Raw genomic sequence first — 15,645 nt, forward strand, 5'->3', positions numbered from 1 at the left:
GGCTTAATCAATACTACACCTGTGTGTGAATGTGTGTATATGTGGTGCCCTGCCATGGACAGGTTTCTGCAATAGGCTCCAGAACCACAGTGACCCTAACCTTTACATATATATATATATATATATATATATATATATATATATATATACATATATATATATATATATATATATATATATATATATATATATATATATATATAGGCTAAATAACTTACACAAGACATACTTTTCTTTTACACCTACAGGAATATATAAGTTGTTCTGAAAGTCAGTATGTATCACAATGGCTGTTTGTCTGTAGATGGTAGAGGAATGACACTTTCCTTGAGCTATTTTAAATAAAAAAGCACTCCATTCACTGGAAACACTAAGCCTGTCTGTCTCTCCCCTTTTCACTTGAAAATGTAAGCATGTGATTAGCACAGGAGAAATATTTTAGCCTGGTTTAGTTCGCTTCAGTTTCAGTGGAGTCAACAACAGCAGCTGATCGCTGTTTAACACAAGGGCAAGAGAGGTAAATACATAAATATATTTTCAATATTGTAATATTGATTATGTAATGTATTATAAAATGACAGGATAGTACTAGAACATGCAGAAATGAATGTCTGTTTAAATGCATTAGATGCCTGTCATGCTTGATTAATTCACCCAAGCTCAGTTACTTCTAATCATTAAATCATCACCATATGCACAGGTCTGCAGAGGGATCAGATCAATGCAATATGGATTAGGAGTCAGAGCATTAACATGGCACTCTGACTGTGGTTTTCAAGTTATTCTTCTTCTTCAATTTAATATATGCATTATGTTCATCAATAATTAATACTGAACACACCATCATTGCAAACTGTAAATGACTAAACCATGATGCATACATTAAAGTGAAGAAGAAGAAGAAGAAGAAGAAGAAGAACAGGAAAACTGCCTTCAATCCTAATCTATATTGTATTGAATTGATGTTCTTCTTTAAGCTGTTAGAAATTCATAAACTTAGCTAGATATTACACTGACACATTTGATTTTAATAACTGGTATAGATATTTAGCTCAATAGATCAGAAACTCCCTATAGACTCACTGTTTTAATTCTATGTGTTTAAACACTGAATATTTCATCATGTATTTAGGGAACGCTGCCCTGCAGCAGATTTTAGCTACTTTTTTAAATATTAATTTTCAGCCTCGTGAAACTTGTTGGCAATGACAAGGCAATTCATTTTGTATTTTGTTTTACAGATTTCGAAACTGTTATCTGACCAAAGTGAAATGCTAAATAAGATATATTCATATGTCTTCCCTGCACCTTTTGTGAGATCCAGGTCCCTTTTACTAGGACTACAGTAAAAAAAAGTTGTAGTATGGATAAGAAATTGGACCTATCCAGACTCACAGATGAGGAGGCCAGGCACGTGTGGGATGTGATCCAGAGAGACTTCGAACTTAGGAAGAAAGAGGAGGCGAGACTCGGGTGTGTTTGACAAATTATATATTCAAACACCACTTAATTCTTCAGGCATTCCCTCTCTTTATCTTGATATCTTCGATTCAGGTTTGTTAACTTGAAACAGGCTGTAGAGCATTCCATGGCAAGACAGTGAAGGTCATGTACAAACAGGTCACACCTTTCTGTGAAAAAGTGAAAGCAGCTCAGTGCTGAACCCATTCCCATGATGATAATCACAGCAAAGTCACAAGGTCAGACTGCTCCACAGCTCTGACTGGGAAAACAAAGTGGTATGAGAACTCGTCTATTCTGTCATCTTAACACAAAGAATTTTTCAGTCAGATTTTTCTAAGAGGTGTGTTATCCTCCTTATAAGAGATACAATCCAAATTTCCAAAGTTTCCATAATCCAGGCTAGAAAGGTTGCAGAGAGACAAATTTGTTTTCTAGTTGCAGCTTAGGCCTGGGATTGGACTGGTATAGAACAATGATAGAGCCAATCTATGTCTAGAGAATTAATTCACTCTTACTCTTAGAACTAATTAATGATATTATTTGCCATTATTTTATGCTGCTCTGGTGTAGGGTTCTATCCAAATATTAATATATTATTCAGTTTGAACAGATAATGTGTTCAAAACATACAAATACCGATGCAAATAGGAGGCCCACTATTGTTTTTTTTTTTCTTTCAGCTGGTTGAGACTAGAAATCCAATAGGATGCAACAAAAAATAATGTGAGCGGGCAGTTTTTAATTCCCTGCAGTCATGAGCTAGTGGTCAGATATGAAGCTTGCAGGACAAACAAAGACCATGTTCATTTACATGAACATGTTGCATTTACAGCGTGCACTCATTCATCTTTAGTAAATGCCTGGGGTTTTTATTTCAGTGTGTCCTGGGACATATTGGTAAAGTTCATATTTTAATTAATATAAAACCTTCCAGTTTAGGCCATGCCTGTGTTAAAACCCAAATATAGATAGAAATATTTGAGCACCAATCAGATAAAGATACAGATAGTGACACCCCTACTCGGCTGATTCTGTGTCCTCTAGGGAGTTAAAGACTAAGATTGAGAAGGAGGACACAAAGAGAGAGCTCTTGAGCTCTCAGTCCAACCTCACTGCTTCCCACTGCATCCGCTGCCTGCAGCCCTTCAAGTTCCTGGTGAACAGCAAGCGCCAGTGTCTGGACTGCCATCTCTACATCTGCAAGACTTGCAGCCGCTATAGTACAAAGGAGCATGGCTGGGTGTGTGATCCATGCCGAATGTCCAGGTCAGACTTATCCCTTTAGAGGAGGAAAGCTGGCATGTTGAAAATGAGTAAGGCGTCTTGGCATTAACTATTGACTTTTTCTCATACAGGGTCCTGAAAATTGGAACCCTGGGCTGGTATCATGACAACATACGCTCTCGCTTCAAGCGCTTCGGCAGCGCCAAAGTGATGAGGTCGCTCTACAAGAGATTAAATGAAGAGGGTGAGTGCTATAAAAAGCATACTGATAACCCAGAATGTGTTAAAATGACCTCTCACATTACTGTACTGCATTATCATGCTTTTCCATGAATGTACTAAGCCAACATAATCACCTTTTGTACTGAGGAGCCTCATGTGTATTGTGACCCAATGTTAGAGTAAAGGATATTTCAGATATATATCATTGCCAAGAAAGTCATATGACTTGGAGAAAGTCTTGTGAATTCCTCAAGCATCACCTTCAAAATAATGGCCTACTCACCAAGCCAGATCGCTCTGGTCAGTTAATTATAAGTATCCTTTGTCAGTATGAATTAGGTCAGTGACTTGTTGTTTAGTGTGAGAGCCAGAGGGTGTATCCAGAATACTGAGGCCATCACAGGTCACATGTTGTGCTGGTGTCTGAGCACGTTCTGTTGAGGTTATTTATGACTATCCTGCATGATCAGATGAGGTAAATGGAGAAATGGAAACATACTTAGAATGCATAGCAGGCAGAAGGATTATTCAGCATGACCCGAGCTGATTGTTATGCTTTAAATCATCTGTGGTGTCTGGACTTTTGAATTGTTTGAGATGTATACAAGCATATATCCCATTATTATTTAAGAGATTTCATTATTTCTTTTGAATCTGAAGCACTTTATTAACAAACCCTGTACAAATGTCTTTTTTTACTGTGCTGATACTGACAGTCAATATAATGAACTGCCCTTTAGGAATAAACATTTTATTCAACTGTCTAGGAACAACAGAATGTTTATTCCTCAGATCAGTAATGTCCTATTGATGAGTAATATGACCAGCTGGGTTCCATAAAAAGCCTACTCTTATTAAACGTCAGTGTTGGTATTCCAACAGTTACCATTATTCCAAGAAAGGATTAGCGTTCACATTAATCCCCTTTGTTTGTCCAGGTCGCCGTGACGATGATGTGCAATCCATGCCTGACGTCCACAGTGAGTTGGTGAACTTTTGACTGGTGCTTGAACAATGCAGACCTAAGAGCAGTTGTTCATCCCTAATAGTGACACAAGTAGAAAGGAATCAATCCAATATAACATTTAATTTAACTTGATGAGTGATTAATTGCATGATATTTAATGTTAGATGTGTACAATGGCCATGATGATGAGCATATGGATGCAATGGAATCTCAGCACTATAAACAGGTAAACAATTTAAATTGTAACCAATTATTGCCTGCTTTAATCAAAAACATGTCTTAAATCTCATAAGAGAGTCTAATTGTTCTTCTGAATAGTCTTAAACATGCCAGCATTTACATAACTTGGGACTAATTTTTACTAAGATCAACAGTGGCTCATAGATTTTAGTGTGGCAGATCAACATTAATAATGACATAGCCTCAAGCAAAATTAAATCGAGAGGCTATCACACTTGACTTATGCAATACACTTCTATTTAGTGAATTCTTAGTGTAACCATAGTCTCAAGATCTTAGCGGCCATAAAATATTTATAATTTGGCATAAAAATGACTCTGGCAACCCTGTCATTAAATGTCCTGTCTGCTGCTCCTCCTCCACTGAAAATATTTGTAGAGCGAGCATGGGGCAGCATGATTCCTGTCTCAATGGGCCTCCATTTTTGACCAATAGGTGCAATAAAAACTCTCTGGAGCTAAATGGGGCAGTGAGCACTCTGCCCCATGATTGCACAAAATCTATGGTGAGCAAATCAAAGGAAACATTGGGTTATATCTGTCAAATAGCAAAATTGTTTAATCATTTGTCACTCAAAAAAGGTAATTAGTATTTCAATGTAATTTAAAATGTATGGAATTGTGAACGAGGACTTCATGAAGAATAATTTGTTGAATGGCTGATATACTGTATATATGGCAGGGCTAAAGTTTATATTGTTTTTCATATACATATAGACTTAAATCTAATGTCTCTTTCTGTTGTAAAGCCTATTTGAACTTTCACATATGGGGATATAATTTGCAGGAATGTAGCTGAGTTTTTCGGTGACACAATGTGTGTCACAGTGAAGAAGGATTGACCTGTACCAGCTCATGGTTATTCGCATTCCTTTAGTTTGCAAGGCTTTATGCTTGTACTTATCTTTTCTATTGACTTATAGAAATAATGAATGTGGAATGATTGGATAACCTGTCAGACTGCAGTAAACAAACAGAATTTCATATTTATGTACTGAAAGCAATACGTAATGCATGTTTCATTCCATCTCAGTTGTTGTGATATTATGACAGTGGTTGCTGAAGGGCTTCTTGGTTTATTAAACAAATACATTAAATACTTTGTGCTTTGTCCCGAGATGCGAAAAACGAAACGTCTACTCTCTGTCCATCCTATGGACCTGGAAATAGATGAGTATGGCAGCCATTCCCGGAGACATTCTGTGCAGGCAAGAGCACTCTTTAATTAATATTGACTTCAAACGTGGGCATTATAGCCCGATTTCCATAATTTATTTTTCAATCTTTCAGTATATACAAGATGAGCGTGGAATGCTGCGGAATGATTTGGAATACAGTGCTGACATGTACCATCACCATCATCACCGCATGAATCGGAGGAAGAGTCTGGATCGTTTCTCTCGGCCAGGTCAATGAGAAGTGACACACAGACACCTATCATTCCTTATAATTATATAATGAATGACATATTATGCAGTTATTATATAATGAATTAAGTAAGTAATAAAACATGATGGGCCATGCTGTTATAGAAAAATAATCAACAAATCCCAAAACTGCCAAAGAGCCATTGTTGGTCCCCCCAACAAAGCCCTTAAAATACTCCTCAACATGTAATTTAAGGACCATCTTGCCATCCCAAACAGTTAGCCAGCAAGCTAGGTCCTAGCAAACAAGCTTAAATTTGTCATGAGTGGGATTTCAGTATCAGAGACTGGACTTGCATCATATCAGTGTTTTATTTAACAATAGCATATCCTCTGAAAAAGACCATAATGGCCAGGATTATGTTAATCACTAGGGAAAATGATTTTCCTTTTTTTCACAGTTACTAGATACAGATGTAAGATCCAATTAAAGCTTCCGAAGATAATAATTTCCTTTCTTGCTACCACACCATCCTGTAATCTTCAAAGGCCATACTGAGGTCATACATTTTTTCCCCTTTTCTTTTAAATGGGAAAACTCCTATCTACATCTAACCAAATATCCACCCAACCAGCCACTCATGAAGAGTTTAAAATCCATTAAAAAACAAGTTTTTGAGTTTAGTAGTACCTTATTATTCAACGACATCCTTGGACTGAAGGATTTCTGCCTTTCTTCTTGTTCAGTACACTGCCTTATATAAAAGCCTTGGTCAAATAATTAGAAATACATCTAGATCTACATCTGGATTTCTCCAAAGCTGCTTTGTGATAGTGTCTACTGTTAAAATGCTGTACAGATTAAATGTAATTGAATTCAAAAAAGGAACTGAGCTGAACACACACAGAGAAAAGTCATTTTTAACATTGTTCCACTATTAGTAGAACTTAAGGAGCATAAGGAGATAATTAACAGACATTGCTTTCCTCCTGTTTAGATGATGGCATGCACTCTGAGCACAGGATGGTACGTGCTCGCTCTCTATCCAAGATCTCTGCCGTACCACAACGCTCCTACTATCTGGACACCTCAGAGGAGGAGGATGCTTATCGTTTCCCCGTCTATCAACTCCCGTCACGCCGTCGCAGCCGGGCCTCCTCCCAAGAAAACATCATTCACAGCACTCCTCCAGTATGCATCTGTGTAAAATAATTATATTTATGAGTTAGAGAACACAACATGTGTTCTGGGGACACATTTAATGAAATTAAGCTTAAAACAGCACAGTGTAAGTTAATTATCATGGGTGGTTGGTATAAATGGGCTAACAGGGCTAAGCTCTCCATCTTTTAAAGATTAAAAGACATCAGTATAAGGTTTCTTTTTTGGCATCAGATAACATTACATCAGATTATGTGCTGTTTACATGTCTTAAAGCAGATTAGTTTGGATTTTTGTGGCACGAAGCGCAACAGCACCCCCAATGTCTGTAAGAAAAATATACAGAATGGTATGAAGTAGAGGCTGGGCATGTCAGGTGATCTGTTTGGCTGATATGTTTCAGACCATATCGCTGACACATAACACATCATCAGCAGTGATTAAGATGGTGCATATGAAATACAGTAATGAGTGTAATAAAAATAAACGTAAATTATTTACTCTATCATTATTTATTTCCCCAAAATGCCTTTGAAGGAGAAACTAAAAGTAGACTAAGCACATATTGTTAAAAAAAAAAAAAGGTACAAATTACACAAAGGGACATATGACAGGATTATAAGTTTAGTGTTTTTTTTTATGGTCTTGAAACTCTTTAAAAAAAATTGAAACTTTGGAGGCAGCTGCCTATCTGTCTTTAAGTGTGTATAATAGTTTGCCATGTATCATTCTAATTATGCCATCGATGAGACCTTGTGACATGATACTTTACTCATCCCTAATAGCTTCATTGTCAAGCTATTGATAGGTATTAGATTTTAGATATTACATTTCAGTGATTTACAAGAACAAGGCTTGTCTGTTTGACACTCATCTGCATCTCTCTTTCTCCCAACACCAACAACCAATGCTTGAATGCAGATTAATGAACTGAGCAAGAGAATGTATGCCATTGAGAGTCTCTTGAGTCGACTGGAGGAGAAGATGACTGCGCCTTATGATCAGGTTGAAATAAAGGTATAAATGAATACTTGATAGCAGTCTTCACAGTATTCCATGCTTTGTGATTGTTTTGTCCACAAAGTTTTTCTACAATGTGAAAAATCTGCTACACTACACTATATGGCCAACAGTATTTGGATGCCTGATCATCACACCCATACGTGCTTTTTGGACTTCCCATTCCACACTATGGGCATTAATATGGAGTCCCCCCTATATTATCTATTCCCCAAGAGATTAGTGAGATTGGGCACTGCTGTCAGAGGAGAAGGCCTGGCACACAATCTGCGTTACAATTTATCTCGAAGGTGTTCAGTCTGGTTGAGGTCAGAGTTCTTCCACACCAACCTTGGCAATTCATGTCTTCATAGACCGTGCTTTGTGCTCAGGAGCATTGTCATCCTGGAATAGGTTTAGCCTAGACCCCTTTAACTCCTGTGAAGGAAAACCATAATGCTACAGCATATAAAAACATTCTTGACAATTGTGTGCTTCTAACTTTGTGGCAACAGTTTGGAGAAAGCCCACATATGGCTGTGATGGTCAGGTGTCCACATACTTTTGGCCATGTAGTGTATTTTGGAGACAAAACGTCAGCAGGAAATGCTCAGCGAAAGTCATAAATGAGATTCAAATCAGACTAAATCTTTTAAGCTACAACCTTATACCAGTTCCAGATATTCTTGCACAATGTGTGGTTACATTTAATTGATTCTGTCTTCAGCCATTTTTGAATCTCTACACTAGATGTATCCAGCAGAAATAAATCAAGGCAAGTGAACTCGAGATATTTCACTCATTGTCTAAGCTTTCATCACTTCCTTCAGCAAAAGTTACTAGTTCTACTGAACCAATGGAGCCCCTCAAGTGAGTGGCAAAACATCCAGCTTTAATGACAAGTTCACTTGCCTTGACTCTGCAATCCAAGTCCCATCAGCTCTTGTTAAAGGCACAAAAGTGAACAGTTCATGTGTCCCTGGAGCAGGCACAAGACTCAGCAAGCCAGCTGGAGGAAGAGAAGCTGAAAAAGAAGCTGGATGAGCTGATGAGTGACAGAGCACTGTCTTCAGATGAGGATGAGCCCAAGAAACCCACTCAATCCAAGGGGTCTTATGTGAAAGGGTCCCAGCGCACTGAACAAGCATCATCAGTACAGGAAGCAGCCTTGAGCTCCTCTAGTGATGAGATGCCTACTGAGACTCAGAAGGTAATTACACACATTTTTTTTTTCAACATCAACAATAGGAGTGTTGGTGTGAACGAAGAAATATTATGTATAAGTATGAGTTTATCAGATGATATCCAGCTCTTAAAGGAAAAACCCATCCTGAACATCTTGCATATTAATCTTTTTTAAATGTCATAGTAATGAAATTTTTCAGTTTTTCAGTTTAAACTTCTTTCATCGCAGTGCTTTAGTCATTTTAGTCTTTCCAGCTCTCTCACTTCATCATCTGTACATTCTGCTCAGACTGATCAGATTCCCAAATATAAACTTTCATGCTAATACCACCATCAATGTCATCGTGCTTGTTTACGCTTTTCAGTCCAACTGCATCGTATAGCTGCACTGCATGCTGGAACTCTGAGTCCAACGTTTACTGTCTTCACTATTGCTACATTGGTTGCTACGTCTCATTAATATGAAATTGAAAATCACTGGAAAATTGTGAGTGAGGAAAAAAGCTCTTGCTCTTTTGTTTTTAAGAGCTAACAGCAAACCAGGATTGTTATCACTGTCTGAGATTGCTGAAATGTTTCTCCTCTTAAACGTCATTGTAACAGCACTAGCAATGCTAGCCTGTGACAGCTAACAACTCACAGGAATAATAATGAAAATAACAAAAATACCACACCAACCGACAAATTAGCACCACAATTGCTGAGCACATCGCAAATATTTCAATATAAACCTACACTCACCCTCCACTTTACCAGGAACACCTGTATAACCACACATTCATGCAGTTATCTAATCAGCAGTGCAATGCAAAAAATCATGCAGATACAGGTCAAGAGCTTCACATCCAACATCAGAATGAGATAAAAATGTGATCTCTGTGACTTTAACCGTGGCATGGTTTTTATTGGCCAGATTGGTTTGAGCTGCCAGGAAGGATATAGTAACTCAAATAATCACTTTTTACAACTGTGGTGAGCAGAAAAGCATCACAGCCTGCACAAAACATTGAACATTGAGTTGGATGGGCTACAATGCAGAAGATCACATTGGGTTCCACTCCTGTCAGCCAAGAACAAAATCTGAGGCTATCATGGGTACAGCCTCACCCAAACTGGACAGTTGAAGATTAGGAAAAAAAAAAAAAGGTCTTTTTCCAGTCTTCAACTGTCCAGTTTTGGTGAGTCTGTGCCCATGATAGCCTCAGATTCTTGTTTGTGGCTGACAGAAGTGGAACCTGAGGTGGTCTTCTGCTGTTGTAGCCCATCTACCTCAAGGTTTGATGTGTTTTGCATTCTAATATGCTTTTCTGCTCACCACTGATGTAAAGAGTGCTTTTGAGTTACTATGGACTTCCTGTCAGCTCGGTAAACACCAGGAAACATTTTCCTCCGATCTCTCTCATCAGCAAGGTGTTTCAGCCCACAGACCCTTATACAGGATGTTTTTTGTTTTTTTGCACCATTTTGTGTAAACTTTAGAGACTGCTGTTTGTGAAAATCCCAGGAGATCAGCAGTGTATGAAATACTCATACCAACCTATCGGCACCAACAACCATGCCCCTATTAAAGTCACGAGATCACTCTTTTTCTTCATTCTGATGTTTGATGTGAACTTTAACTGAAGCTCTTGACCTGTATCTGCATGATTTTAGGCACTGTGCTGCTGCTACATGATTGGCTGATTAGATAACTGCATGAATATGCAGGTGTACTTGTGTTCCTAATAAAGTGGACGTGAGTGTATGTAATTGTGTCAGGGTGGAGTTTTCCTTTAGAGTACATTATGTAAGGATACACTATGATAAATAATGAAAGCCAGAGCTTTTATGGTTATTTTTTAAAGTTACACTAATTAACTGTTATGCATTGGCAATAATGGAAGGCCATTAGGAAGGCTAATGCAGGCCCCTGTCCACCCAAAAATATTTATATCGTCTCCTCTCGGCTAATTGCTGTTCCCTCTACATGGCTTTCAGAGATCCACCGCAGCAGCTCTATGCGACATCACAACCGAGGTTTTAAGAACCATTAATGCCACAGAAAATGCTATGAGCGAGTTGGCCCCCTCAAACCCTAATGACAGACCTCAGTTAGCGGGCACAGACGTAAAGCAAGCTGATGCTGCTTACAGGGAGCTTGAGGAAAATGTAAGCCCACAGATATTTTGCATACATACAGTCATGGTATAATATCATCCATATTCTGGGGTTCATGATCAATATGATTCACTGTCAATTAGTTTAGTTTAGTTAGTTTAGAATTTAGTGAATGTCTCAGTGCTCATTGACGGAACTTTGGTTAAATGGCCCATGGAGAACAGTTCTAAGCCAAGGATCGTGTTGAATTTTGTACCCAGGGGTGAAAAAAGTACTGAGAAATTATACTTACGTGAAAGTATAGACAACGTCAAAATCTCAGTTAAAAGTATCCAGTCAAAAATGTAGTGTAGGTGAAATTAAAAAAGTATTGTTCTACTTTTAAATGTTCTTAAGTATTAAAAAGGAGGACGTAAATGTTTTTAAATTATGAAATGAAATTACAGTTGTGTTTTCATGTGAAAGGTAACTTTTATTTGTTATCTAAAGCCGTTAAAAGATGATTGTCATTTTAAAGCATCTACACCCTTTTTGCCTATAAACATCATGATATTTCTTTAAGTTTGCTGGTCATATGCATAATTAATGCTACGTAGTTTGAATTGAATGAATTAATCAGAAGTAAAATATCCCGTAAATAACCAATATATACCATTAGCTAGCTACCATTAGCAATTTGCCTTGCTGCCTAGCCAATTAAGTTAACTACTGGAATCAATGCTAGTCAAACCTGGCATTAGCAAAGAAAGCTAGTAGTTAAATGTATCCAGTTAATGTTAGCAAATTAGCAAATACCTCAACATGCTTTTTCAAGTTAGATGAAGTTGCCCTCAAGGGGGTAATGAAGACACCTCATTTTATACGAGTCTTTGCTTACTCCAGCATACTGAATTTTTTTTTTTTACTAAGGTAGGGCCAGGGGTGTTCATCCTCTAGTTCAATAGTGAAGTCTTTTGCCTTATCCATATTCAGGCGCCCATGGCTAGCTATAGTGCTAACTACATTGTGTAGCATGAGAAGGTCACCACAGATGAAGAACTGATATGTTTCTTGATAGTTTTTTCTACATTGCTGAATTTGATTGGTGTGCTAAACTAAAATGATTGAGTGATAAACTGAAATAATTGGAAGCTAAAGTGTGGTAATTTGATTGCTATATAGTGTACAGTCATAGGCTGGATGAGAGAAGAAATGACCTTTGGATATAAAAGGTCTACACACACTTGTCTACACACCTGTTAAAATGGCAGGTTTTTGTGACTGTTAAAAAAAAATGAAACCAAGATAAATCATGTCAGAACCTTTTCTACTTTTATTGTGAAATTGCAGAGTATACAAATAAAGTGAAAAACAATCAGAAACATTTTTGGTATTTCCACAACACTGTCTGCTCTCTTTAAGGTATATCTGACATCAGGGAAGTCATTTGACATGGAAAAGAAGTTGAGACAGATCGAACAGATTGCTAAGAACCATTATATCAGCCCTCTCACTGACTCCGAACTCTCTGAGCTAGAAGACCAGCTTGCAGCAGCTGCTGCTAAAGTGCAGAACACAGAGAGTGAGGTAAGACATTTTGAATAAACCAGCCACTTGTATACTGAGTATATTAAAGGTAACTGAGTGTGCATTGTTGACCTATTGTCAGTTTTTGCCTGACAATCTACTATTAAGTGAAGTACATTTTTCTTGTCAGGTGTCAGACATTGAGAATAAAATCGCAGTTCTTAGTGCATCAGGACTATCAATAGATAAAGCCAAGAAAAAGGTAAATTGATGTTCACTTAATACAATAGTAATATGTGAAAAGCAACTATATTAAATTGGGTTATTCTTAATGTAATTAACTACCCTGAATTCTAATTCATTGGTTCATGTTTTGTTTAATGTGTGTCATCATATTTTCTTCTAGGAGTGTTTACCCAAAATGTTTTTTCTGCATTTGTAGGCATCAAGCATACAAAAAAGGAGGAAGTCCCAAGACATCCCCATAAATAGAGTACATTTTTGAACATGAAGGGAGCAGTATTTTCTACAGCGTTTCTTCACACCACTGCTTTAACAACATTGCTTTACGTTGTACTGTTGTTCTTCTTTTCCTTATGCCCAGAGGAAGTATTGTAATCTAGCGCAATGACCCTTTTCCTGTCTTTTCCACATATTTCCTATAATGTATGAAAAATATATGAGACGTGCTTCTAAAAATCTTTCTTCTAGCTATTACTTAACTTCAAGGCAGAAAGTCATCAATTATCATGAATGTTTTCTTTCTTTGGAATAAAAATGTGTAAACAGATTCCCATTAAAAACGGTCCTTAATTGATTACTGCCTAAAGCTGAACTCTGGCCCATATGCCACACTGTGGGAATATCAGTAACATACAGTGTATTGCTTGCTCTAACATGTTCAACATTATGATTAAATTAACACGCTTAGGGATATAAATTAAAGACCTCTCTGTGGGCTGATGCTCCAGAGCACATGTTCCTTGTGTAAGGGCTACAGAAATAACATCATGTGCCTTAACCCAACCCAGTTTACACCCTCTGTACTGATTTTCACACAATAAAAGTTGAAGAATTAGTTGTTCATTAAGTTTATTGATCAGTTTAGGACTCAGTTGCAGATGGCTGAATATCTACATTTATTCAAAGATGATAGTTGTTTGCTGGTAGTGTTTCTTTTTACGAACCAGTACGTACACAATATTTAAGTATGTAGTAATTACAAGTATGTATCCATACTGAACACATAGTGACTTAAAAAATACAAGGTTTTTAATAGCAACACTTCGCAACAGAATGTAGGCTAATTACTAATTACTATATAGGCTATAAATTAAATGTAGGACTTGGTGCATATGTCCATAGTAATGTGAAAATATCATGCATACATTAGCAACTAATGCTAATAAGTACCAGTTAGTACATGCAGTATCCAGTATGCATATCTGATACGCATCTCTCTCTCTCTCTCTCTCTCTCTATATATATATGTGTATATACATACACACACACATCATCCACTTTAATAGGAACACCTGTACATATACAGTATATGATATCTGATATACAGTTTCAGAAAGGTAACAAATGTGTAACAATTACATAATTGTTCAACCTTCATCTGAAAATAAGTGCTTATTGATAATGTCATGTACAGATATGGATCTTAGCATCAAACAATGAGACAAAGCAAGTGTGTCATTATACTATACATTATGTTATTTATTGCATTATATTTTATCAACCATACCTGGCTGATTTAACTACATTGAGATAAGGAAAAACCTGTGTAACTTAGTTTTTTTTTTTTTTGAAGAAAGTTCCTATAAGTGAGTCTTACAAATTGATAGGGACTAGTATTATTATTTGTTTTAGGCATTGATAAATGACTAAATGACTAATTAGGAATTTGTAGTCTTCACGTGTAATGGGTAGCTGCTTAGCACATAGTGACAGATAGAGTAAACTATTCCAATTGTCACTTTATACAGCACAATAATCAGCTTAATTTGTTGTAGTTGTCCAACATAAACGCATGAGGGCGCCAAAGCACCATTTAGACAATCAAGGCAGATAGACTGGAGCTTTAAGCTTTAAACATATTAAAATTTTGAGTAACAGCTGGTTTTAGCTGCTGCAGCTTCAGAAGTAAATAATGAATTAGATCTAAAATGTCCTGTTTTTCCAACTTCTACTATTACTGAACTGTCTGCACACCCTTTATAGGGTGAATTCAGATATATTGGGGCAAAAATGAGACATTTAATTTACCATCATTTATCTTCTGGCCTTATAAGTGAAAGCTTAGCTTCTAAGGCATTTTTTAATAAGTTTCTGCAGTGCAGAAGAAGCGCTTGATAGCAATGATCTCAACAATCTTGGGGCAGGAAAAATATATGCTTTGGCTAGTTTTTTTGTCAGGGTTGTAAAATTGGGATGTGTAGAATATTACTTATATTAAGTAGTCCTACTACTTAGTATGCAGAGATTTTTACTTATTGCACTAAGATCATATAATTTATGATGTTAATGTTTACTTTTTTAAATCTTGTGTTATGCTGCTACTGTAAGAAATAAAATATAAAATGTTACTTACATCTGAGTGTTTTTTACAGGGAGACATTATTATTACTTCATATGTTCATAGTGAATTCTCCTCCACCCCATTCAGCCACAAGAGTGAGGTCAGGCACTGGTGTCAGACGAGAAGGCCTGGTGCAGTCTGCGTTCCTATTCAAATCCTGAACAGAGCCCTGACCTCCGTGCAGGTCACTCGAGTTCTTCCACTCCAACCTTGATAAACCATGTCTTCATGGACCTGTGCACGCTCTGTGCACAGGGGCAGTGTCATAAGTGATCACTTAGGGCCCCTGGACCACCAGGGGACCCCATGATTTTTAAAACAGATATGCAAAAAAGAACATTTTACTATCATTTTATGAGAAGGTTTACGTAGCAGGCAGTCATAGGGCCCCCTTGGTGTTAAAAGAATAGAAATCGCAAGTAATGCCAGAAGATCACCTAAACTGAATTTAGTCAGTTTGTCTGCTATCTTGATTTCGCTTGTTGATGCAATTAAAATGGAAAAAGTTAGTGAATAATTATCTAGCTAGGATTTAAGTAAGAAGTGTTAGGCTAACACACGTTAAGCTAACACGCTAATGGTGCAGTGGCTGTGTTTTAGATGCTATAAGGAAATATTCTGTAGAGTGT

General features: G+C 37.1%; 1 protein-coding gene across 6 annotated transcripts; it reads left to right on the forward strand.

Moving 5' to 3' along the window:
- The first annotated feature begins 417 nt into the window (after window positions 1-417).
- On the forward strand, window positions 418-13,482 carry mlpha (melanophilin a). 6 transcript variants are annotated; one of them, XM_034311495.2, is made up of 15 exons: window positions 418-517; window positions 1,319-1,473; window positions 2,509-2,730; window positions 2,820-2,932; window positions 3,849-3,890; window positions 4,042-4,103; window positions 5,235-5,324; window positions 5,407-5,524; window positions 6,482-6,675; window positions 7,567-7,662; window positions 8,630-8,854; window positions 10,807-10,977; window positions 12,328-12,492; window positions 12,623-12,694; window positions 12,875-13,482. In XM_034311495.2, exons 2-15 carry the CDS (start codon window positions 1,364-1,366, stop codon window positions 12,935-12,937), a joined length of 1,743 nt encoding a protein of 580 aa, XP_034167386.1. In that variant the 5' UTR covers window positions 418-517; window positions 1,319-1,363; the 3' UTR covers window positions 12,938-13,482. The 6 variants fall into 6 exon arrangements, with proteins under 6 accessions (XP_034167386.1, XP_053088155.1, XP_053088156.1 ...); XM_053232180.1 differs by having other exon boundaries at window positions 8,633-8,854; XM_034311494.2 differs by having other exon boundaries at window positions 436-517; window positions 1,325-1,473.
- The last annotated feature ends 2,163 nt before the right edge of the window (window positions 13,483-15,645 follow it).

This window comes from Pangasianodon hypophthalmus, chromosome 2 (assembly GCF_027358585.1).
Source record: "Pangasianodon hypophthalmus isolate fPanHyp1 chromosome 2, fPanHyp1.pri, whole genome shotgun sequence".
NCBI lineage: Eukaryota > Metazoa > Chordata > Actinopteri > Siluriformes > Pangasiidae > Pangasianodon > Pangasianodon hypophthalmus.

Excerpts from the sequence above, each read along its gene's own strand:
- mlpha (XM_034311495.2), top strand. The coding sequence starts at position 1,364 with ATGGATAAGAAATTGGACCTATCCAGACTCACAGATGAGGAGGCCAGG. Across the intron at positions 2,933-3,848 it reads CAAGAGATTAAATGAAGAGG|GTCGCCGTGACGATGATGTG; the intron begins GTGAGTGCTATA and ends TTGTTTGTCCAG. Across the intron at positions 5,525-6,481 it reads GGATCGTTTCTCTCGGCCAG|ATGATGGCATGCACTCTGAG; the intron begins GTCAATGAGAAG and ends CCTCCTGTTTAG.